At 36.2% G+C, this 27,419-nt stretch overlaps 1 protein-coding gene across 6 annotated transcripts in view; it reads right to left on the reverse strand.

Moving 5' to 3' along the window:
* Positions 1–1,209: 1,209 nt before the first annotated feature.
* The window catches only part of CBLB (Cbl proto-oncogene B), a 211,730-nt gene continuing 185,520 nt past the window's right edge, over positions 1,210–27,419 (reverse strand). For 2 of the 6 annotated variants that reach the window (XM_015069176.3, XM_015069173.3), the window contains 2 exons: positions 20,839–20,958; positions 1,210–4,823 (listed from right to left, as the gene is read on the reverse strand). In XM_015069176.3, the coding sequence (XP_014924662.1) occupies positions 4,564–4,823; positions 20,839–20,958 (380 nt within the window). In that variant the 3' untranslated portion in view covers positions 1,210–4,563. Of the gene's footprint in view, positions 4,824–16,286; positions 16,423–20,838; positions 20,959–27,419 lie in introns of all 6 variants that reach the window. The other 4 variants (XM_015069175.3, XM_053220799.1, XR_008297637.1 and 1 more) reach the window with 3 other exon arrangements.

Genomic DNA, 27,419 nt, shown 5'->3' on the forward strand with positions numbered 1-27,419 from the left:
AAAACAGGTAATTACGAATACTGTTCAAGTTTCATCTGAAAATCAAGCAAAAGAGGGACACGAAGAAAAGGCATGGAAATTAAATTTCCCTTAGCCTATTGCCTGCCATTTGATGTGGCAATTCCTGTTAGACACACCCTAATTCTGGTTATTTTCATGGTTACTGCCAACTCTGACCTCCAGCAACAGATTGCTAATTCAATGGTTCCTAGAATCTTAGATGTCTTGCACAGTCCTTTACTAAGAGGCACCAACATACTCTCTTCAGCCTTTTCTGTGTTCCTCAGACCCATTATTTCTCACCTTTGCCTAAGTAGCCGTGTTTTAGCATGTGTGCTACTCTTAGTTGAAATGTTTTACCTCTGGAGTTTTCCTCTTTTAGGCTGACAAAATGCTACACAGCCTTATCACTAGTCAAAATTTCCAGAAGGAATGTGTCACTCCCTACTTTACTTCTGAGGTCCTAGAAGAGGCCTGATAGTTGTTAAAAGTATTAAATGTTTTACTAAGTTCACATAGTAAGGGCCCATATAGTAGTACATGGTATATACAGTAAGGGTCCCATAAATGTTCTTAAGCATTTACTATAAATACATAATTCCAGTACAATGTGACCATTTCTTTGTAGCATTTATTGTATTGGAATTATTTGCTTATATGTATGCCCCCATTTAATTGTATGTGCTTGGAGGGCATAACTATTAAGGGTATAAATACTATTACAAATATGCATGGGATTTTGCAGGTACTACTTTCACATTTTATGGTTCTTGATATAAAAGTAGTTATTAACATTTTTTTTTTCATTTCCATTGTTCGCTCCCCATTATATACTGGCCCATTTTATATGCTCTCCATTATATAACAAATGATTAAAACTATCAAAAATTTAGAGAAAATTAGATGTTGATTAGGAATTATCAATTATATAGCATGTCATCTGAAATGCTTCAGCCTTTCCCAGATAGGATTCTTGTAACCTTACCAGAACTCTTTCACGTCTAAGACACAGAAGGAGCTTATTTATGTAAATATCTTAAAAGGATATGGTTTTGGTAGTTAATAACTAATACCCGTCTGGGATGGGCATTTGGTACCATTTTGTCCAGTTAACTTTTGAATCCAATGTCTTTTGTTTAACACAAAGAAAACATAGAAATGCTGTGAAAGAAATGTTTGTGTTCATTAGAAAAATATATACCAACTCTGCGTTTTGTTAAGATTCATTTTATAAAATACCTTAAAAGAACAGATAAAGTACTTGAGTTTACATAATAACCAGAATTGAAAAAAGATGAATATAAATTAATTGAACACATAACTATTTTGCCACATTAGACAAGTTTTAAAAAGGCATTAAAAAAAATAGTAATTGGGAAGAAACCCTTCACTCTATTGCTGTCTTTTTCTAGCAACTTTTCCTAGAAGCACTAAAATTCCAGGTCAACAGGCAGTACCTGTATTGTTGAAAACACACTGTAATTTGCTTCCAAATGTGTCAGCTTAAGAGAAGAAAATGAAATTTTTAACCAGGGTAGATAATTCAGTGCAAATTAAAGCTTCAAGTTGAAAATTCAAGAGGAAAAACAAATGTCCCAACTGTAGGAAATGCTTATGGAACTGAAAAAGAAAAAAATTCACATTATGAAGAAATCTTTGCAAGTGTTCTTGTGTGTGAAATATTGAGTTAACAAATGGACCCTCTGAAGTTGCAATTAGGGCTTTAGTAAGACTATTTGCAATGCGGGCGATGGGAGGTGAACAGGCAAGAGCTAAAGGTCATTTTGTGGAAGGAGGTTCAAGTTAACCATAAGCGCTACTCTGATTCAATTGTAGAAAATTTGGCCAGGGTATTGCAGACATCAAGGGGAAAAAATTATGGAGACTAATTTACTGGGTTATCATTGAGGATAAGTACTTCTATCCCCAGAACATGTTGGGGGATGGAGGAGAGCAATATTGGCCATGATTTAAGTATATGGACTATATGGTGTACTGGCTCAAAAAATAATTGTATTACTAAGTCTTGAGAAATGGGAGGAATGTCTAACTTTCTGGATCACAGTGAAACCAAGTCACCTTCATTTCCAACCCGTAATGGGTAGTCACTTCTATGATTAAAGTATTTAGGTTTATTTCTACAAAAAATATATTTTTTTTGAGTTTGGTAGTCGTTGGTAATAGGTAGCAATGGGCTTTTCATGACTGTTTGAAAGTTTCCCTCTTTCCATTCCACTCAGGTTTTTGATTCATTCTTTTTCATGATAAAACTGATGGCTACTATTGGGTACAAGATGCAGAGATTTTAGTGGGGGCTAGCACATTTTCTTTGCAAAATAGATTTAAAAAGTCTAAATTTACTATATTATCACCAGTCTTTTTCTAATTCTCACTGGAAAATTTCACATATTTGAAAATTGAATGAAGATGTACTATGTTTCCTAACATTTGTATTTTATCTCATTCCGTATTAAAGTTATAACAATGTTATCACAATGAAGTGGCAACTTTTGGCTTTTAGTTGTACCTATGATCAGCAAGTCATAAAAAAACAAAATATACAGTGCTATTTCAACGTGACATCAGAGACTGGTTAAACAAAAAGTGAATAATCATGATATATGCAGAGTTCATAAATCAATGAAGAATTAGCTGATGCAATTTTTAAAAGTATAAAAACTGCACTCCTCCACCTGGAGGAAGAACATCTAAGGAAAAGTAAAAATTCCTCTCCAGTGACATTAACCAGTGCAGAATCACTTGAAATTAAAACACCCAAGACCTGTGACTCTTCTCAAGTACCTCCTATCGTGAGAGCCAAATTGATGAATAAGGACATGTGGCACATGCCGCTTTGAAAACAATGCATTAGTTCACCTCCCCAGGTTAACCTGGTGGCTGTTCCAGTCCTGAACATGGACTTCCCTGGGGTCCTGCTAGCTGTTTGGTCCTGTCCTTTCAAAGCCTGAAGCTCTCAATCAGATGCATCCTATTACATCACACTGGGTGTGAAGTTTAGAGAGGGAATGGTAGAAAGGTGCACAAACCCGCAATTAGTCCACATTTAGGGAACCTTCTGTGGGTTCAAGCATTTTACACAGGCCTAGTTTTTGTCCCATTTCTCCACTACTCATTGGGCTTTGTCCATCAGAGAGAGACTTTTACCACCAAAAGCACAGATAAAGAATAACAAAACATCATATTGGAATCAGTTGCGAGTTTGTGCTTTAAAAACATAGTGCCTAATGGCATCAAGCACATCATAGATGCTCAATAAATATTTGTAGATTAAAATAATGTTTCTGAAGAACCAACCTCCATTTTGGGGGAGAAAAAAAAGCAAAACTAGATGAATTTCTTTCCCCTGACTGGATGGAGCAATGAGAATCTACAAATCAAATATGAACTTTAATTTGATTGCAGAGATTTTGCCAAAGGAAGAAAAAAAAAAACATTGCCACAGTAGCATTGGCACTTAACAGTGCATCAAAGATTTAACTTTTCCACTGCAATGTGAACTGGTTCCTAAACCTGTTAGGTACCAGAGTATAATCACTCAAATAGGAAATGAACTCTATTCCACTTCGGGAAAGGTATGGTAATTTTATCTGAAAATTATTAATATATTTCAGGGAGACGGCCCTCTTACTCAGCATGCCTCAAAGTAATGCAGGCATAAATGTCAGGGGACCTCATTATATAACTTCAGTATGGCATTGTCATGTGCCAAGTGTATTTCTCCCACATCTGCAGTAGTTGCTTTCTAATATTTTATATTTTTACAGAGCAGTGACACCCCTGGGATGGCAAAGATGAGAATATGGGAGGTTAAAGATCAAAAAACTTACACTAAAAAGGGATGTTCCTTTAGATCATATGAAAACCCCTTATCAAAAGGCAGTTAGTTCATTGACAAAAAAATGCTTTATACATTCATAATTTTCCCATCTCACAACAGCAAAGGTTTCCAAAGAAAAGACTCAGTAGTGAAGGCCACACACTTTTTTTTTTGCATTAGTTTGACACATTGAAAATCAGAACCTTTAAAGCATCTTGTAAATGGGAGAAATGGAACTGGACCTGGGCAGGAGTGGGGACGGGGCAGGGTGGGAGAGATCAAAATGAACATGTGACTTAGCTGTTGACGTGGACAGTGAGGGAGTTGGTGGGAGATGTTACAGCAGACCTGACCACTCTACCAAGGGTCTGTAAAGAACACAGTACAGGTATCAAAAAAACAAAAACCCTAAAACAAATCTAAAAACAAAAACAAACTGCAACTTCGCCAACTTGTAAACAAGGAAAAGCATTTCACAGACTCAAAGTTCAAGGGAAGTAAACGTCTTTAAATTATTTTTGTCAGTTCAACCCTGATTTAAAAGTATGGCTAGCAGAAATAAGCACAGCTGTTGACATCCTGAGCAAGCAGCTGTCTTCTGAGAAGCAGCACTTCCAAGCCTCTTCTCGAGATGCCACACGAGGAGACACCTTCTCTCACTTGTCTCTTTTCCATGATCCTGGAATATCGAATGCCTGCCATTTTGGTGTTGACAGTCTTGGCTGCTATAGATTTAGACGTGGAGAGACTGGAGGCGGGAAGGCAAATTCTCGGAGGATGCTACGCGCCACTTCGACGTTATTCTGAGCTATCTCTAAGGCTCTCTTCACTTCTTCAAAGGCATAACCCTCTCCCATGAGTTTTGCAATTTTCGCATCAACATTTTCCAATGCTGCCTCGGGCCCATGGGGTTTTCTGTGGTGGATTTCTGGTGCAGTCCTGCGGGGTCGTGGTTTAGGAGGTCTGGCTGGTGCTTGTGAACCATCTGTAGATTTTAAAAGAGAGACAGCATGTAAATAATGGGATAAAAATAAAGACAGCTTATCGGTATGATCTCATTCCATATGAAAATGCTGTTTTTCATTATCTCCATAAAAAATTTTTTTTCTCATTTTTATATACTGTTGTAGGGTAGGTTATATTGTCCCCATTTTGAACATTTAAAAAACGGAGTTAGAATGTGTTGGAAGTTTGAGAAATTAATACAGATTTCTTCCCAAGTCTACATAGTATTCTTTAAGCCATATTAAAAAAAGGGATAGAAAAGGGGAAAAAAATGAAAAAAGAAAGGCTTTCAGTATGGGAACACAGCTTATTTTTTCCTACTATGGTGAAGGAACTTTTTTGGGAAGTTTCTGCCAGAGGAAACTGTTACAAGGTTGTCAACATTCCTGGGAAGACATCCCCATCAGGCCCTCCATTCCACCCAGGCCACAGCACAGTTACTCAGCAATATGCACTGTAATGTCCTGGCCTGTCTGATTTTTTAAGTTAATAATGCTGTCAACTGTGCTGGGGAAGGGGGGAAATAGTAGGTGTTTCGGGTCTACTGTTAGTTAACCGGCTGAACAGAAGTAAACAGTGCTTTGTTCAAATACTGTATCCAGATTGCAACTTAGGAAGTTTTGCTAAAGAAAAAGCAAAGCCAGTGGAAACCTCAGCAGTGAAGATTTGGGCTCCATATCAGTCCCCTGATAAGTTTCTGCAAGTTAAATCAAATGACACTAGTAACCATGAATGGAGAGTAATCTTACTAAGAGAAAAAGTTATAGACCACCATGGCACACAGATCACCAGGGCAGGGACCAGTAGCTTGAAAAGGCACTTCTGTTGTGGAGTTCCATAATATCTATACTTGGTACTATATATCAAAAGCCTAAATTAAAAAAAAAAAAAGATGAAAATAAAAATTGTCAAATTTATGCCATGAAATACATTTATGGATTTAAGACTCTTTAAACATCAATGCTTCTTTAATATCTTCCGCAGACCACTGACAAATGTCCGATGATAAATCAAAGTTAAGTGAATGAGGAAGTGAGGGTACAATCCAAATGCCTTGTGACTCTGGTCTCCAGCCTCTCCTTCCTCGTCTCTGCTGCTTTGCCAACTTTCCCAATACCTTCATGGGAAATTGTAAGCAGGTATTTTCAATAATAATCAAATTGAAATAAAAAATTATCTAGTCCATTCTTTTATATTTTTCTTACAAGTCTATTTTTCCATGAGAAGGTAACTTGTAAAAAATACCCTGTTTACAATTCTAGCAATATAGCAGCATAGAATACATATGTGAAAGCCTCCAGTATGAAGATACTCAGTTCCACACCACATTGTATGGTAGTCTTAAATTTTCTTACAGGATACTGCCCAGTTTGAAAAAAAGATATAGCTGTAGATACAGCTTATTAAATTATGCTCATATACAAGAACATACATTAATTTCTCGTTCTTGCTTAAGTCTGTACTGTTTCTTGCATCTGTAACTAAACATCTCAAGTTAATTATGGTCTGCTAAATTGCATTTCTTACTGTGTTTTCAGGTTCCATTTATTTTCTACTAAGTATTTCCATTATGTCACACAGAGATGGACAATAAATTTTACTTCGCTTCTAATCATTTCCAAAAAAAAAAAAAAAAGATTAGAAATCCTAGCAAGCTTTCTGAGCTTCAACACAGAATTCATACATTGAAATCTTGTCTGTTCTGATTTACTTTTGGGTGAGAAAAGTACTTAGACTTAAATATAAGTCTAAATTCCTTGTATTCTATAGGTAATTCTTTAAGAGTTTTTTAAATACTGTTATTTTGTTTTTGTTCAAAATACGGAGAAAGGCACATGAATGTCAAGCATCTTTGAAAAGAACAGCTAAATATATCACATAAGTGGGAAGGCTACTGTGGCAGCCAGAGACACATTGAATAGTATAACTGACAATGAAGTCTTAAGATTTAGAACTTTTAAATTGAATAAGCTTATGTATTTTTAATTGAAGTACAGTTGACATAAAATATATTAGTTTCAGGTGTACAACAATGATTTGATATTTATATACATTACTAAATGCTCACCACAGTATAGTTACCATCTGTCACCAAAGTTATTACATTATTGACTATATTCCTTATGTTGTACTTACAACTGGAAGTTTGTTCCTCTTTTATTTTTAATGTTTATTTTTGAGAGAGAGAGCGCAAGCGGGGGAGGGACAGAGGATGTGAAGCAGGCTCCATGCTGACAGCAGAGGGCCTGATGCAGGAACTGAACCCACGAACTGTGAGATCATGATCTGAGCTGAAGTTGGATGATGAACCCACTGAGCCTCTCAGGTGCCCCTCGAAGTTTGTACCTCTTAACCTCCTTCAGCTATTCTGCCCATTTCTCAACCCCCATACAACTACTAGTTCTCTGTATTTATGAGTTGGTTTGTTTTTTTTCTTTTTTTTTTTAGATTGCACATACAAGAGAAATCATACGGTATTTGTCTGACTTATTTCATTTAGCATAATACCCTCTAGGTCAATCCACATTATTGCAAATGTCAAGATCTCATATTTTATGGCTAATATTCCAACCAGTGTGTGACTTTCTGTGTGTATATACATCTTTATCCATTCATCTATGGATGAACACTTACATTGCTTTCATGTCTTGGCTATTGTAAATACTGCTGCAATGAACACAGGGGTGCATCTATTTCTTTAAGTTAGTGTTTTTGTTTTCTGTAGAAAAATACGAGAAGTGGAATTACCCTCTACCCTTTTAATGTGTTTATGTAATATTGCATATACTTTTATTATGCACCTCCCTTAACTAATTATTGTTGATACAGTTGATTTTACCACTTTATAAGTAATTGACCTACTAGTTTTACTATGTAAGGCCTTTTTTATTTTTCCACTTAAGAAGTCCCTTCAGCATTTCTTGTAATGCTTGTTAAGTGGTGATAAACTCCTTTAACTTTTGTCTGGGAAACTCTCTCCTTCAATTCTGAATGATAATCTTGCCAAGTGCAGTATTCTTGGTAGTAGGTCCCCCCCCCCAACCCCCCACTTTCAGCACTTTGGATGTATCATGCACTCCCTTCTGGCCTGCAAAGTTTCTGCTGAAAAATCAGCTGGAAGTCTTATAGGTGTTCCCTTATAGAGGTAGTTGCTTTTCTCTTGTTGCTTTTAAGATTCTCTTGTTATCTTTAATTTTTGGTATTTTAATTATTATGTGTCTTTGTGTGGATCTTTTTGGAGTCATCTTGCTTGGGGCTCTCTGTGCTTCCTGAGCCCGACTTTATTTCCTTTATCAAGCTACAGAAGCTTGTAGCTATTACTTCTTCAAATAAATTTTCTGCTCTTCTCTCTTCTGGGACTATTATAATACAAATGTTAGTATGTTTGATGTTGTCCAAGAGGTCCCTTAACCTATCCTCATTTTTTAAACTTATTTTTTCTTTTTTTCTGTTCAGCTTGGATAACTTCTACTGTTTGGCCTTGTAGATCACTAATTCATTCTTCTGCATCCTCTAAGCTGCTGTTGATTCCCTCTAGTGTGTTTTTCAATTCAGTTAGTATATTCTTCAGCACTGACTGGTTCTTTTTTATATTTTCTTTGTTGAAATTCTGAGATCATTCACTCTTCTCCCAAGTCCAGGAGCATCTTTAAGACCATTTATTTGAACTCTTTATCAGGTAGACTGTTTATCTGTTTCAATTAGTTTTTCTTTTTTTTTCCCCCCTGAGGTTTTGCCTTGTTCTTTCATTTGGAAATTATTCCTCTGTCTCCTCATTTTCTCTGACTCTGTTTCTACATATTAGGTAGATCAGCACTGTCTCCTGATCTTGAAGGTAGTGGTCTTGTGTAGAAGGTCTCCTATAGGGCCCAGAAGTACAGTCTTCTCCAGTCATCAGAACCAGGTACTCCAGGGGTATTCCATGTGTGGGTTATATGTGGGTAGGGCTGGCCTCTCCCCACCCCAAGGCAGGAGTTGCTTCGGGGGGCAGCATGCTGGTCCTGACCATGGCTGCCCTCCAGGTGTGTCAGGGCAGGAACCACTTTGGAGGAACATCTGTAGGAAGTGGCAGGATGGGTCCACAGGGGAATGCCAGGGTGGGATGAGCAGTGCTAGGAAAGTAGATGGAGGGTGTCTGAACCGGTGACCACCAGCATTGGGCTAGCTAGGCTAAAGGAGGGCAAGAAAGATGGTGCCTGCCAACACTTCCATACCTGGAAAAAGTTTTTACAGATCTCTGTCCCTCCTGTGCATGTTCTATGATAATAAATTAACACTAATGGCACCAGTCCTTTTTAAAGTGCTGCTTCAGTGCTAACTCTTGGAGTGAGTTTATGTGTGGGCCCTTTAAGAGTAGAGTGGAGTCTGAATTTCCTATGGCCCTCTGGTTCTCCTGGAGTTAATCCCCACTGATTTTCAAAGATATTATGGGGTCTCATATTCCTGATGCAGATGCCTAGGGTCGGTGGGGGGGGTACCCAGTGTGGGGCTTGAACTGCCTGTTCCAGCGAGGACCTCTGTCCCCATGATATCCCTCCTGCTTGTGGGCTGCCATTCCAGGGGTTTGGCTCGCAGCCACATTTCCTCTCTGCCCCTTCTACCCTTGTCATTGTGGCTTTTTCTTTTTGTAGCTCTGGAAGAACTTTTTGCTAGTCTTCTGGTCATCCTCAGAGACAGTTGCTCTATGTGTGGTTGCAGGCTTAGCGTTTCAATGAGAAGAGGTGAGCTCAGGATCGATGATGCTACCATCTTCTCACCCTAAAGGTATGTATTTTTGATCCTAGTAGATAACACTAAAAAAAATGGTACCTTTTACCAGGAAAAACCCCCAGGAAACCCATCTGTTATATAAGGCTGCTATAATTAATACTGGCAATGTAATTTGCAGATGACTCTTCTTTACTTGAAAAAATTTAGTAAACATAATTCAAGAAATCTAAGTTAACAAGGAAACACACACACACACACACACACACACACACAATGATTAAGTCAACCCTAGGGTAGTGAAGGTATCTCTGATCCTGAAACTGGTATTTTTTCATTTTACACACAAAATATCAACCAGGGAAAGTGATTCAAATGACCTCTAAAAGGAATCAGGACAGATTTTAAACACAGTTAAAAAAAAAAAAGACTTCCTTAAAGCAAAGATTTATTTTCCCAATAGATATTTTCCCTTGAAATTCAAAACTCACATATCCCAGCTCATTTAAACCTAGTCCTCATTGCAATGTTAGGGCAATGTTCCTCAAAACAATGCTGGCATCTCTTCAAAATCTTACAAATGCTTGGAATTTTAATTTTATCATGTATTGGAGCCTACAAATAGAAGTAAAATGGACTCTGTTTCAACTTTTGGCCACTTGTTATATATAAATTTCTATTTATTAATGAATATTTATTCAATTTGGCATAGCTTAATTTTTGTTCGACTGTTTTAATTGGATAGAATAACTCTGTACCAGGTAATTGACGGCTACAACAGAGACTTTACTTGATGTAGATGAGGAACATTACATAGAGAAGGGATTGGTCAGATGCATCTCATTACCACAACTAAGATTTTGAGTGACCTTGAGCTAAGTAATTTACTTGTACAATTCTCACTTTCTAAACCTACTTTCCTATCTCATTTTTAGAGGTATTATTTATCCCTTCTCAGTCAGGTAGTATGCAAATTAATTAATGTAATGGCCTCTTCAGCACATATACTGAGCATTAAAAAGAAAGGACGATGAATTCACTCTCTATGATAACTGCTATACTTAAATGCTATGGAACAGTAATTACTCTAAATTAATAGCAATGTCAAAGAAGTGTGGAAGAGGGGGGAAAAAAGCAGGGGATTTGTTGTGAGTGCCTATTTTTATACAGAAAGCTTTTAAGGAAGATCTGTTATAACCTGAACTAAGAGTGGAAACTATTAAAAAAAAAAGTGGGGAGGCATTTTCACGCTCATCATTAGAGCAAATTACTTAAAACCAATCCTTCTTTCTACTACAGACAGCCTTCACTTTCCCACTTGTTATTTTTTTACAATGTCTAAAAGAGACAACGGGTCCTTATTCCCTTTAGAATGTATAGGTAATAGAAAGCAGCAGTGAAACAGAAGATGAAACTATCTCATAGTTCCCGAAATGTTATTATAATTTTGGAGTCCGCTGGAATTACTATGAATTTTTCCAACTCTATGGGAATTTCTGTACCTGAATAAATGCCATCCTTGTGTATTCTGGTGCCGCTGCCCATGCTCATCATCATTTTGAACTATGAGCAATGGCAATGATATCAAAGTGAGTGCAAGAATACTTGGAGCGTGGGTTCTAAACAGTACATCTTTTTGAAGCACCAGTTTTACTCGAGGAAGTGAGAAAGTCAGTGTTTTTTTAAATAGCAAAATGAATACAGATTTACCAAGGAGGAAAATGTAAAATTTGCATAAGTTTTTAAGATAAAACAGACTTTGAAGCAACTTCCTGATTGTCCACTTTTGGTTAAAGCCACAGTCTCTGTGCTGTTCAGAGAAAGTGTATCAACAAATGATATAAAATACATACATATATATATATATTTATAACTATATAATTACATGTTATATATATTATCTCTCTATACATAATCTATATATATATATATTTAAAATACTCAGCTTAACATTTGGCCCACAGTAACTGGCTTTTAGAAATGATTATTATGTACAATCTGAGACATAATCTCTGTTAATTACTACTTCATGGCTATTTGATTACAGACACCAAGACTTAGACTACTGATTTTCTCAACTAACGATATCTGAGAATTAATGAAACTAACGATATCTGAGAATTAAAAGAAAAATACAAATTTAACTGATTTTAAACACATCATCATTATGACTTCGTTATTCTTTAAGATAGATCAACTAACTCTGGAACTTATTTATATCATAAGCTTCAATTGCTATCCATAGAGATACTCTGATTTTATAAGCACAGGTTTTAATACAGCTTTCACTAAATTACAAATAAAAAAATCTTCACATACATAGTGGTAGCTAATTATGATAGTTAAGGCTAAAGTTATGTAATTTTTTAATACATCCAAAAAACTGTTATAGGAGAATTACATTATTAAATTTTTAAGAAAAAAGATTCCAGATATTGTGCTTTGAGAACTAAAACTGTAAGGAAAGACGTTTGAGGCAGTTGAATTGTGGTAAAACCTTAACACTATGTTTTCCTTTGTTGAAACACCAAACCAAATCTTATACATATAATTTATCTTTAAACATCTTATCACTAATAACTCCACAGTTCTAACCCTTGAGTGAAGTGAAGCCATGCTTTTCAACTGAGATCTTAATAGAGATAATTATAGAATATTTGGTCTTAATATAAAATTCACTCAATATTCTATGACTTTCCTATAACCTAGTTAAAAAAAAATAGTAGTATTGGAATTAATTCCTCTTCTGATGAGACTTCCTTTATTTTGTCAGTGTATGTGGTAATGAGAGCTTTTACCAAACACATTTAATATAAGTCGTGCTGAAATTCTAATTTTTTAGTAGTATCTTCAACTGCCTTCTAAATGTTGAGAAAATGAAAAAGCTTCCCCAGAGCAAATGCCACATTTCAGCAGCGTGAGCACAAACATACCATTATGACGTTGTTACTCTACTATAACTTGGATTCCCTAGATTTTTAAAGAATGGCATTCAAACCATAGCACATTATATCTTACAACAAGAGAAGAGGAAACTGGAAAATTTATAAAAATGCACACATTGCCAGTATAGTTATGGACCTATGTGACTAATATACCCATGTTAAAAAATAAGATTATTAAAAAAAAAATGTCTGCCTCACATACAGGTCTATATGCGAATTTTAACAGTCTGGTGAAATCCACTTTTCTTTTTTGGAAATCCACTTATTTCTGATGAACTATTATGACATTCATATCATTAAAAATCAACTGTCACATCTAATATATTTTTGGGAAGCAATAAAATATTTGGAAGACTGCTGGTATATGTAGACATACATGTACCCAGTGTTTTTAGACAAGAAGATAAGGAAATATTTGTAATCAATGAAAAAGTATTTTTAAAATTATAAAATTTTTTTTAATGTTTATTTTTGAAAGAGACACAGAGTGCAAGACAGAGACATAGAATCTGAAGCAGGCTCCAGGCTCTGAGCTGTCAGCACACAGAAAAATATTTGACCCCAAATATTTTTAAATTTTTAAAAAATATTTTTCACATAAAGTTGATATTTAGAACAACATAAAAGACAAGAGAAACTGAATTTGTAGGATGCAGCAATTATACAAGAATCCTTAAAGGTCACCTTAAAAAGGCCTTCATGAAAACATGTCATGCAAAATAAGGGCTATTAGAATCCTAAAGGAACACAGCACCTAGTCTCGAGTTTTCAATGGAGAGACCTAATCCAAAAGACAAAGCCAGCCCCTTTGCTGCTGTGAAATACACTAGTGGACAGCCTGTTAGTCCTGTGAGCTGCATGACAGCAAATTATCTTGATGGAAAAAAAGAAATCTTATTTTTCTGTGGTTTGACTGTGTTTGTAAGCAGAGTTCAGGGAGAAGGTTGAAATGTTTGATGTTACAGCTAGCTGAGGCCTTCAGAGCAATAATCAAGACAATTTTATCACTCAGGTAAAAGACAGTTGAGGCTTCTGGTAAATCCCTATTTGGGTATATTTTCACAAGGTTGTGACTCAAAGTTCCTCCTTGAAATTTCTAGTGTAATGCTAATCAGAATTCCTACCATCTGAAACCGTATGTGAATGATGTTCCTCTGGGCTATACAACACCCACATATTATGAAGCAAAACTGTAAAGAAGCTGTGTAAATACAGCATTTTGGCCACAACTTTCAAAAAGGTACTTTCCTCAAGGTTATATTTTAATGTTATTCCTTAAGGGATTTGTTTCCTTCTCTTATATAGAGGCTGTCAGATAATGTCACTCCTTGAATTACACATTTTTTTCACCTGTCTGGAAATCCAGCCCTTTTGACTATTGTTTCAATGGCCACCCATGGATATATCTGAAATCTTGGAAGGACTAGAAGTTAATAGGCAAGACAGCGTGGACCAAAATTTGAAAAGGTTAATAGAATTTTCTATACTTTTCTGAGATATCTTAAAATGTTAAAACATATAAAACCATAGAGGGACTCCTACTTCTCCCATGCATATCATCAAGTAGACAAGAACTACTGTGTTAATAATTCTTAAAGCAACTCATTAATTATCTTTATTCCGAGGTTACGGAATGTATGGCTGTCACTATTAACAAATCTTCTGTGAACTGAGCTGTGAGTTTAAAAAAAATCTTGAAAAAGGACAAAAATCTACATAGGAAAAACTTATGATGTTTACAATTATAAGACAAAAATATTGTTTACATTGGTCAAAAAATGCGTGTGTTCAATTCTGGTCCAAAATGGTGACATAAGAAGACCCTTATCTCACCTTCTCTGTGGGGACACACCAACTCTGCACCTATTTAAGAACTGAGGGCCAACTGAACAGCTTCTGTGCAACGAAAGAAGGACCAGGCAAAACAGCAAGAGACATGGAGACTTGGTAATGAAGGGAACCCAGATTTGTCTGCCTTAGGGCATAGAAAAAAAGCTGTGGTTTAAAAGAGCAACTAGAATATAAAGGGACTAGCCCTAGAACCCTGCCCAACAATGGGAAAGCTGCTGAAACTCCAGGTTGGAGAGGCTGGTGAATGCACAGTATATTTCCCCCTCCACCTTGATAGAGAGGATGGGAAGCAGGGTCCAGGCACCTTAACTGGACTACCACCTCACTGAGCCCTCGGCCCCCAGTCCATACCAGCCCTAGAATCCCACAAGGCAGCTCCAACGTGGTGCACCCTGGTCAGCACTCAATACGGTTCCAGCTGTTGCACTGAGGTGGCAAAGGTACAAAGAACCCTGGAACACTTCCTACACCGCTTCAGCTTCAGACAGTTTGCTTGGGCACCCTGGGGTGCAGAGTGCTCTGGGACCTCCTGGCTCACGCCTGCACTGGCTCCGAGTGCCCTGGGCCCCTACAGCCGACGTTGGCTCCAGTCACCCCTCCAGGGCAACTCTGCACTGAGCATCCTGTGACACCCTGGCTTGCACCCACTTCAGCTGTCCTGCCAGGGCGTTCTCTGCTTGGAGATCCCTGGGACCATGCCAGCCCGGGCACACTTCAACTTAGGGACCTCCAGCCAAATGCAACAGGCACACAGACTATACAAAAGAGGACCATACACGAGACTGTTTCATCATGTTTAGAAGTTGCCGTTCCACCTAATTCATAGACACCAAAATCACCCAAAATGACAAGACAGAGAAACATGCTCCAAATTATAGACAAAACCTCAGAAAAATAATTAAATTAACACAGATTATTAGGCATATTGCTTAAGAGTTTAATGAACATAAAAATGAGCACTGGACTGCAGAGAAGAGTAGAACTCAACTTCAACAAAGAGATAAACAATACAAAGAACCAGTCAGAGCTGAAGAACAGAATAAATGAAAAATACACTAGAGGAAATTAACAGTACTTGAGCAGATGCAGAAAAATGGTTCTGTAAGACAGGATAATGGAAAGCACCCAAGATGAGCAGCAAAAAGAAAAAAAGAATTCAAAAAAGAAGGCGAGGTTAAAGGATCTCTTGGACAACATCAAGCAAACATTGAAAACATCTCTAACTTGGGGAAGAAAACAGAAGAATCTGGAAGAATTCAGGAAGCATACAGTTCAAAACAAGTTGAACCCATGAGGTCCACACTATGACACATATTCATTACAATGTTAAGATTAAAGATAAAGAGAATTTTAAACGCAGCAAGAGAGAAGCAAAATGTTATATACCAGGGAAATTGCACAAGGCTGATCTCTCAGCAGAAACTTTGCAGGCCAGATGGGAATGGCAGAGTACATCCAAAGTACTGAAAGGAAAAAACCTACAACCAAGAATACCTAGAAAGGCTGTCATTCAGAATTAAAGGATAGAGTTTCCCAGACACAAAAGTTGAAGTTCGTTGGCACTAAACCAGAGTTAAAAAAAAAAAATGTCAAAGGAACTCCTTTGAGAGGAAAAGAAAAGGTCATAATTAGAAGAAAATTGTGAATACAAAGATATAAACTATGAAAACATATGCATAAAATGTGGAGGGGGGAGTGAGAATGTTCTTTGAGCATAGGTTCAAACTTAAGTGACCATCAACTTACTATAGACTGCTATATACTTAGGATATTTATATATGAACCTTATGGTAACCACACACCCAAAACCTGTAATAGGTACATAAAAAATAGCTAAGCATAACACTACAGAAAGTCATCAATCACAAGTAAAGAAAGAAGAAAGGAACATAAAAACTATAAAACAACCAAAAATTAATGAAATGGCAAAAAGTACATACCTATCAATAACTACTTTAATGTAAATGGTCTAAATGCTCCAATCAAAGGACACAGGACAGCCAAATGGATAAAAAACAAGACCCATCTGTATGGTGTCTACATGAGACTTGCTTCAGATCTAAAGACACATACAGCCTGAAAGTGAAAAGGTGAAAAAAAAAATTCCATGTGAATGGAGATGGAAAAAAAAAAAAAGCTAGGGTAGCAACTTATCAGACAAAATAGACTTTAAAACAATGACTGTAACACGAGACAAAGAAGGGCATTACATAATGATAAATGGTTCACTCCAACAAGAATTTAATGGTTTTAAATATCTATGCCTTGAACATTGAAGCACCTAAATATATAAAGCAAGTATTAACAGACATGAAGAGAGTACTACTGATAGCACTATGATTGGGGACATTAACACTCCACTTACTTCAATGGATAGATTATCCAGGCAGAAAATCAATAAGGAAACAATGTCTTTGAACAACACATTAGACCAGATGGACTTCAGATATATGCAGAACATTCCATGCAAAAACATCAAGACACATTCTTTTCTAGTGCACATGGAATATTCTCCAGAATAGATCACATGTCAGGCCACAGAGCAAATCTCAGATTTAATAAGAATGAAATCATGCTACATCTTTTTCAACCACATGTTATGAAACTAGAAATCAATCACAAGGGAAAAAAAAGGAAAAAATTCAAACATGTGGAGGCTAAACAATACACTACTAAACACCCAGTGGGTCAACAAATCAAAGAGGAAATAAAATAATACATGAAAACATGAAAATGAAAACACAACAGTATAAAAAATTTTAAGATACTGAGAAATCAGTTCTAAAGGGAAATTTATAGTGATCCAGATCTACCTCGAGAAACAAGAGAAGTCTCAAATAGACAATCTAGCCTTCCATTTAAAGGAACTAGAAAAAGAAGAACAAATAGAACCCAAGGTCAGTAGAGGGAAGAAATAATAAACACCAGAGCAGAAACAAATGAAATAGAGACAAAAAAGAAAAAAAATTGCAAAAGATCAATGATTATAAGAAACTACTGCTATAAAAAATTCTATGCCAACAAAATGAACAAAGTAGAAGTGGATAAATTCCTAGAAACATCAAATCTTCTGAAACTAAATCAGGATGAAATAGAAACTCTAAACAGACCAATTACTAGTAATGAAATTGAATTGGTAACCAAAACCTCACAATAGTAGTCCAGAAATGAGTTAAAAATGAGGATTCATAGGTGAATTCTACCAAATATTTAATACCTATTCTCCTCAAACTATTATAAAAAAAAATAGAAGCTTCCAAATATATTCTGAAAGGCCAGCATTAGCTTGATAGCAAAACCACCAAGACAAGGACACCACACACACACACAAATATCCTTGATGAACATAGATGCAAAAGTCCTTAAAATATGACTAAACCACATTCAAAAATACATTAGAAGGACCATTCACCATGATCAAGTGGAATTTATCCTAGGGATGCAGGGATGCTTCAATATTTGTAAATCAACATGAATATACCAGATCAACAAAACAGGATAAAAATCTTATCTTAATAGATACAGAAAAAGCATTGGACAAGATTCAACATCTGGCTGCTCATGATAAAAACTCTCAACTAAGTGGGGTTAGAGGAAAGAGACCTCAACATAATAAGAGCCATATATGAAAAACACACAGCTAACATCATACTCAATGGGAAAAACTGCACTTTCCTTCTAAAATCAGCAGGAAGACAAAGATGTCCATTCTTGCCACTTTTACTCAACATAGTACTGGAAGTCTTAGCCACAGCAATCAGAGAAAAAAAAAGAAAAGGCATCCAAATTGGTAAGGAAGAAGTAAAGCTGTCACTATTTGCAGACAACATGATACGATTTATAGACAACCCTAGACGCCACTAAAATCTGCTAGAATAAATGAATTCAGTAAAACTGCAGGACACAAAATTAATACACAGAAATCAGTTACATTTCTATACACTAATGATGAAGTAGCAGAGATACGAATGAAAAAAAATCTCATTTACAATTGCACCAAAAAGACACAATACCTAGGAATAAACTTAATCAAGGAAGTGAAAGACCTGTACTTTGAAAACTGTTAAGACATTGGTGAAAGAAACTGAAGATGACACAAGCAAATGGAAAAGTATTTCATGTTCATGGATTGGTAGAATTAAAATGTCATACTACTGAAAGCTATCTACAGATTCAATGCAGTCTCTATCAACATACCAACAGCATTTTTCACAACTCACAGAACTTTTCACAGAAATGGTACTAAAATTTGTATGGAACCACAAAAGACCCCAAATAGCCAAAGCAATCTTGAAAAAGAAAAACCTAACAGGAGGTATCTTAATCCCAGATTTCAAGATATACTACAAAGCTGCAGTAATCAAAAAAGTATTGTACTGGCACAAAAATAGACACATAGGTCAGCGGAACAGAATTGAGAGCCCAGAAATAAGCCCATGATTATATGGTCAATTAATCTACAACAAAGGTAAGAATATACAATGAGAAAAAGACTGTCTCTTTAACAAATGGTACTGGGAAAACTGGACAGCTACATGCAAAAGAATGAAACTGAACCACTTTCTTACACCATACACAAAACCAAAATGGATTAAAAGTGAGTCTTGAAACCTTAAAACTCCTAGAAGAAAACACAGACAGAAATTTCTTTGACATCAGCCTTAGCAACATTTTTCTAGATAGGTCGTCTCAAATAAACAATTGGGACTACACCAAAATAAAGTTTTTGCACAATGAAGGAAACCATCTAACATACTGAGTGGGAGAAGATATTTGCAAATGATACATCTGATTAGGGGTTAACATTCCAACTATATAAAGAACTTCTCAAACTCAACACTCCTCCCCCAAAATAATAAAAAAATGGGCAGAGGACCTGAATACATTTTTCTAAAGAATACATACAGATGGCCAACAGACACATGAAAAAATGTTGAACATCACTATCAGGGAAATGCAAATCAAACCACAATGAGATCACCTCACACCAGTCAGAATGGCTAGAATCAAAATGAGAAAAAATAACAAGTGTTGGCGAAGGTGTCCAAAAAAGGAACCCTCCAGCGCTGTTGGGGGGAATGTAAATTGGTGCAGACAACAGTCTGGAAGTTCCTCAAAGAATTAAAATGGAAATACCATATGATCCAGTAATTCGACTACTAGTATTTGCCCAAAGAAAACAACAACACTAATTTGAAAAGATACATGTACCCTATGTTTTTTGCAGCAGCATTATTTATGATAGCCCAGATACGGAAGGACCCTAAGTGTCTACTGATACATGAATGGATAAAGATTTTGTGTGTGTGTGTGTGTGTGTGTGTGTGTGTGTGTGTGCGCGCGCACAGAAACAGACCCACAGAGAACAAACTGATGGTTGCCAAAGGGGAGGAGTATGGGGGGGATGGGCAAGATCAGTAAAGGTGAATTGGAGATACAGGCTTCCAGTTATTAAATGAATAAGTCATGAGGATAACAGGTACGATACAGGGAATACAGTCAATGAGATAGTAATGGCACTGAATGGTGAGAGATGGTAGCTACACTTGTGGTGAGCATTCCATAAGGTATAGATTTTTCAGATCACTATGTTGCATACCTGAAACTAATGTAACATTGTGTCAACCGTCCTTCAATAAAGAAAAATGTGTGTTCAGCATAACCCATACATCAGCCACTCCTCTACTCGGCCATCCACCTATCCAAGAGCCACGTGCTAGGCACTCTTGTGAACGTATGCGGATACAGCAGTGAAGCAAACCATACTCCTATCTTCAAAGCATTAATATTCTAGCAAAGAAGATGGACAAATAAGAATTCAAGCAAACGAATGGAATTTCAGGCGGTGACAGATGCTATGAAGAAAAATAAAGCAGAAGAAGAGTGCAGAAAGGGACTGCGTAAGGTATGGGGAACCATTTTAGATATGCTATTGGACGAAGGCCTCCCAAAGAAGCAAAGCAGCGGCATTTCATTATTAATGGTTAGGAGTATGACTGGATTTACTGAGACGGCACATTCTTCCCTCATTCTACGTAATAGCTGACAGGGGAGCACTGCAGTATCACCCTTAAGTAAGGTTGGAAAATTAATAGTTTGGTGCTAATATTAATTCTAAGGAGAATTCTCCCTTTAATAGAGAAATAAGAGAATGAAGCATGTTGATGCACGAAGAGATTTTTCCCATTTCTCATCTCTGGTATGGCAAAACAAAGGTTAGAGAAGGAACAGACTCTGAATCAGAATATGTGCTTTACTGAGTGATAAGGTTAATATGAAAGCTGCTTCTTTTTTTCTTTTTTTTTCTTATTTGTGGGGCAGTTTCGTAGGGATTCCACTTGTAATACAAGTTTTATAAGCACACTGTAAAGTGACAAAAATACTTTGCTGGGAGTGCTCATTAAATTCTGTAACGAATAAAAAAGTGCTCTGAAAACCAGCAAGCACTGTATAAATGCAAGGAAGCATTATTACTATTGTTCGCTAACTCACCTGAAGATGAAGGAAGCGGATCATAGTCCTGTGATGCTCTGTTGGCTTTGACATTTTCGCCTGGTAATCTCCTAGCAGGAGGCAAAGGAACTTGGCCACTTGCTGGATCAAGAAAGGGATCTTAAAAGTAAAGATAATTTTCAAATTAAAATGATTATCTCTACCAAGTGGCTGAAGGAAAAAATCCTAGAAATTCTCTATAAAGATCAAAGGTTTTGGAAATAAATTAGTAAAATAAATTTCATGACTGGTATTAACCATTTTCTAATCCACTTGCCTATGTCTAATTTATTCATCACTTGCTCAAATATGCTCCTCCTATTTATTCCTAGATAATACAAAATACTAATTTTATATTTAAAATTTTCAGATCTTAATTATAAAATTCTTGGTGATAAAAGCTGCTTCAAATTATTATTTTCTGTCCCATTCTGTCCTACACAATGAACAGAAGCTGTTGTAAAAATTTTTTTTGACTTTTGGCTATAAGTGTCATTATCAAATCAGTTAATCTTTAAAATGGACCTGACATTTGGGATTTGTGAGGATTAAATAAACTCATGTACATAAATTTCCTGTACATATAAAGTGTCTTTTAAAATACTACTATATTGGGCATCCTATGCTAAAAATACTACTATATTGGGCATCCTATGCTAAAATCCTATGCTATTTTTGAGACAGAGAGAGAAAGAGACAGGGTGGGGGAGGGGCAGGGAGAGATGGGACAGAGGATCTGAAGCAGGCTCTGTGCTGTCAGCACACTTCAGGGCTTGAACTCACCAACTGTGAGATCATGACCTGAGCCTAACCATGTGAACCACCCAGGTGCCCCTAAAAGTCATTTTTAACTGGCTCACTAAACAGTAAATTCAATTACTAAAAATTGTGCTATTAACATTAAGGTTTGCACATACACTAAAAAGTGACATTTTCAACCACCTTGGCAGTCAGAGAGGGGGTATCTGAAACAGTGCAAATTGTGAATTGTACACAAATAAAAAATTATTTTGCTACTTCTGATGTTTATTAACTGGAACTGAAGGCAGAAAAATAAATTTTGTCAGTGGTACTATGGTAAATTGTTAGGATCATAAACCTAACTGATTTAAAATTAGTAGTTTATGGATTTAAATCCATAGAACTGGTTTAAGTTCTGAGTAGGTCCACATTACCTCTGCCATTTCTGATTCACTGATAATTTACTTAGCCATACCACTTCTATCTCTGGTTCCTCTGTTTTCTTCTCTCATATTACTTTCTTTTATGTCTGTCAGTATCTCCAGAGGTACTCTAAGTTCTTTTGAGGGCAGGGGTCTTACGTTACTCATCATGTTTGAATTATGTCCTCTAACACACAGTACCAAGCACGCTGCTTGGCAAATAGCCTAAACTTCAAAAGTATTTGCTTTTAACTACCAAAAACAAACCCAAATAGATTAATATTTTTCACAAATTCAAAATCAGTTAAATCTGAAATGCTACCATAAGTAAAAATTGTAGATATTAAGGATCCGATTATATTTCATTGTTTGAACATCCCTTCAAGTTTGTCATTAAGAATATGTAAGGATTATTTATAAGAAGAAAATGAACACATATTTATACTAGTTTTTGACTAGATAATGTAAGGCAAGAGTTGAAGTCTTTGATTATTATTTTCCTCTCTTGAGTACAGTAATTATTCCTGGCTTTGCTGGAGGCTTTTTGACCTAAGTAAGGCTACTAAACTTGCTTTCATTAAATTCGAGATTAAAATTTGTGTTAGATTTAGCACTTTCAGTATTTGAAGAGTCAATGGTTCAGCCTCATTAACTTTGCTGAAATATTTTAGGAAGCAATGAGAAGATAAATTCCATGCAACAAATGTTAATCATTTGATTTGGAAGAGTAACCAATGGAACCAAGTATGGTGATTTCTGCATAAGTTTAGAAATTTCCTCACGATTTAGATTTAAATATTCATAAAATTTACTTTCAGTTATTGTGCATTTTAAACATCACTGATATAACATTAGGTCAGAGGAAAGAATGCCTTTTACAATACACATACTTTTTAAAAATTTTTTTAGGGTAATTTATAGGTTTGTCAGATATGCTGTTACTAATCATGCATTTAAGACTAAACATTAGATTCTGGATATACTACAGGTCATAAGTAGACTAAAATATACAGCTGTATGATAATGCTCCATGAAACTATTTCACTTAAAAAGTCACTAGGTACACTAAAAATATGGTCATAAACAGCAAAAATACTTAGTTCAATTCTGAATCACTACCATACGTCTTCCTTCATGCTAAGTTTGCTACTGGGCAGGTATAGGGCACACTGGGCTTCTATAGCAATTTGTAAAGTTGAAAGTATTCATGCTTCATTGGGAAAAGATAGACAACACAATTACTATGGAGAGTATAATAATTATCAACTGTCTCCTGATAAAAAGAAAATTTGAAAAGCAATAAGGTTTTCAAAAATAAATTCTTCAAAAACTAACTGAAGTAAAATTTTGTATCCACACTTAGAATTAAAACGTACAAATTGAAAATACCATAGCCGATGTACCATTTATATAGTAATAAAAATTTGAGAAATGAGTGAATAAACATGATGGGATTAATCTATTCTAAAAAGCAAAGTGCTATTGCCTGTGATTTACAGTATGGTAATGCTAAATTGAAAATTTAATACTTCATTTAAAGATTATAAAAATCTAAGGAAAGACAGGGAGGAAAGGTTTGCTCACTGTAAAAGAAGTGGGAAAATTTGCATCGACCAAAATTATGCTGTGTAAGAAGGAAACCTATCGAATGGTTATCTCAAGGAAGAGGCGTCATGGAATGTTTTTCTTAATTCTTGTTTTTGTTATCTGAAATACTTCCAAATTTTTACTCAAGTGTAGAAAAAGAGGCAAATAAAACTGGACAGTTAAAACAGTGGCATATTTCCTCTGGGGCTGTCCAAGGACCATCTGCAGTATTTACCAGTTATCCCCCAAATTTTAAAAGAACATCAATGCAGGATCTAATAGCTAGAAGGGTTTGAAGAGCTATGTAGGTGAAATAAAATTCCTCTCTCTCTGTGGCCCTCACTCTAACTCACATTTACAAAATCCACACTGTGATTAAATCCTCCAGTATTAGAGAACTCACTACCCCTCTGAGATACAATAATTCTTTAAAAATTTTTTAAGAATTCCTTAAGAATTTAGGAAATTACGATGAAATTTCATTCTTAACTATTCTTCTCTGGTCTGCCTTGGAAGGAGACACTGAGGCTATCTAACCCTTCTTTCCCAAATATTGTAACTAGATACAACTCTTTATATATAGATATAGATATAGATATATAGATATAGATATAGATAGATATACATATATATTTATATATATACATATATATTTATATATATGTATATCTATATCTATCTATCTATATCTATATATATCTCCAAGGTTGTCTCTCTCATTAAATGTTGCAGTTCTTTTAATCTGCTATAGTTTTTTGCAATCAGGTGTAAATTCCCTTCAGCATCCTGGCTCTCTTCCCCCAGGAATACCCCAGCTCAGTATTTTTCAAAATTGAACATGCCTCATAGTCCCCTAGAAGGCTTATGGAAACACAGATTGCTGGGTGCAGAGTTTCTACCCCAGAGTTTCTGATTTAGTAAGTCTTCTGTGGAGCCCAAGAATTTTAATTTTTAAACAAGTCCCTCTGGCAGGGGACCTGGCTCAGTGGCTCAGTGGGTTAAGCTTGACTTCAGCTCAGGTCAAGATCTCGTGGTTCATGAGTTCAGTTAGTCAGCTGTGCTTACAGTTCAGAGCCTGGAGTCTGCTTTGGATTCTGTGTCTCCTTCTCTTTCTGCCCTCCCCAACCCCCACTCGTGCTGTCTCTCTCTCAAAAATAAACAAACTTAAAAAAAAATTGGTTTAAACAATTCCCCTGGTGACACTGATGGTGCCGGTCTGAAGACTACAATTTGAGAACCAACCGCTGCTCTAGCCCATCAGTCCTTCAACATGTCACCACAGTGGTCCCACGCCAGCCGAGCACTGGGGAGGACCTCACCTCACCCCTCCGATCTGATCTGAGTGAAACCCTCAAATGTCACGAGCTCCCTTGGTAGCCACATCATGATAGTGTTTCATAAAGGTCATAGTTAACAAAACTGCCTAAATTCCCTTCAATAACTCTTGCTAACAATCCAAATATTCTATTTTACTTGTGAAACTGTATTTCTGGATCCAAATGGAAAACTTTCATTTGATTGTAATAAAGTCAAATTTGCTGGCTTTTAGAGTTGAATTGTGACTTTAAGATTAGAGAAGGACTTCAAAAGAGATCCAGGTTAGAAAAATAGTGAAAGGAAGGTTCAATAAGGGCTGCCAGATGTGTTGTGTATTTTGTGCACTGAACAAAGACATGCAGTTATGGGAATGAGCAGAGTTCAAGACAGCCTGGGCTTTGTTCCAGGAGCACCGGCCCTGGCACAAAGTGGAAGGAGGGGTGCCTCTTTCAAGGCACCAGCACAAAAGAAGTGCCTCTGTGAATGGAACAAAAGCACATATATGCTAACAAAGTGTAAGGCTTTTTTTGAGGATTCTTGAGGTTTTGTGAAGATAGGACTATAGCCCGTCCAGAATGGATGCTCATGCACAGCAGTGGGCATTACTATTTGCCAAAAGAAATCTTGCATGAAGGCTGAAGACAGAAAACAGATAAAAGAAGCATCAGAGCTGTGCCCTGCTTTGCTTCCCCTCCAGCTCCTGCAGGAATCCTGAGGCTCCTTTGCAGAAACGCAGGACCTTGCAGTTTGAAAACTGTTGTTATAATGCTGGAAAGGTGAACCTGACTCTGGTGTGCAGGGCACTGAATACTGGGAACAGAGACGGAGGTTTGATTAGGTATTTAATACAACATCATGAGGAAATCCAATCTTTTTTTTTTAAGACATCTATCCTTTGTCTTTAATTAGGGATAATGATTTCATCAAGGAAACCAAATCTCAATCATGCCAGTAAAGGTTACACTGGACTAAAATTGTAAAGACTGAACAATATGAAAACAATGGCAGTGCAATGCTCATACAGTCTGTTTAATGTAACAATCACCTTTGTTTACCTTTTATGGTTCTAGAATTATTGAGTCAAACTTTCATTTATCATTTACAGAGTATTTCACGAAATTCAATGAAAGAAGAGTGAAGAAAGGTCAAAAGTCTTATACTTTAGATATACAGTGTGTTAAATAATTTGTAAAATGATACTCAAATACTTATTTATGAGTGAAAAGAAACCTACATGTTCTATTGTTATGTAAGAAAAATTACAGTATTTCTTTTGAAAAAGAGGAGAGCTAACACATGTGGCTTAAGAGGGTACAAACTTCCAGTTATAAAATCATAGAAATTAAAAGTACAGCATAGGGAATGTAGTCAATAATACTGATATTACACTAGATGGTGACAGACGGTGACTACACTTATTGTGGGGAGTACTGACTAGTGCATAGAATCACTGAATTGATATGCTGTACACCTGAAACTAATATGACATTGTATGTTAATTATGCTTTGATGAAAAATAAATAAAATTGAATAAAAACAGTTGTCTCAATGGATCTCAGAAAGTATTTGGCAACAGACTAGAAATCTGTCATGTGAATGATATGAAAGGCTAGAAGAGGGAAAAAAAAGTTTTTTTCTTGGAAGTATTTATGATCAAGGGATGCTAACATTATTGAGAGTGGAATTAGAATACCTCCATGTATAAAAGAAGGTCAAGAATGACAGTCCCAGGTTCCAACAACACCGCCCTGGCCCCATGCTAACCTCACACCACAGGTTAAGGCTGACTACTGCCAAGATGCCTGGCAGCCAAGCAAAATCAAAAACAAGCAAAACTCTATAGGAAATAAAACCGTTTACGTAAGTTTTGTTTTACTGAATAAAAGGGGCATTTTCATTCTGTAATTTTTTAATAATGAGAGCATTTTTGTGAAGTTTTTTATATGAAGCACCATGAAAAATTAAATTATGATAAAGAACTCAAACATTTTACAACTAACTCTTTTGATTAAAAACAGGTAGACGTCTGTATTCGTGTAAAATGTTCTCTTCCAACTCCTGGAAGGCTTGACTTAATTTTAAAAGAAGGCACTACATTGGCTTTTACTTAATGGGGCCTAAATCACATATATAAAAGGTAATAGATACACTGCAGGAATCTGACCAGAGACTATCCAGAAATTAGCCTTGGGAAAGGTTAAGATTTAGAGTAATTTTTTTTTTTTATGTTCGAGTCCACGTGTAAAACAAAGATTTGAAGGAGAGAAAAAGATAGCAAATGTTATCAGTGTTTATAAGAATGAACAGGAGTCTCATAGTTATCTATGCTTTCTGCTTTGATTCGAAGGCATATGAGTTTTCACCCTCTGATTAGCAGAACCCAGTGAATTCACTCCAGGAGATCAGGGAGGCATCCAACACAGCGGGTGACACAGAAGACAATTCAATCAGTATTTACTGATGAAGAAGTGAACTCAAAATTATTTCTTAAACTACTTTTAGGAGCTAAAGCTA

This window comes from Acinonyx jubatus, chromosome C2, assembly GCF_027475565.1.
Source record: "Acinonyx jubatus isolate Ajub_Pintada_27869175 chromosome C2, VMU_Ajub_asm_v1.0, whole genome shotgun sequence".
NCBI classification, from domain to species: Eukaryota; Metazoa; Chordata; class Mammalia; order Carnivora; family Felidae; genus Acinonyx; species Acinonyx jubatus.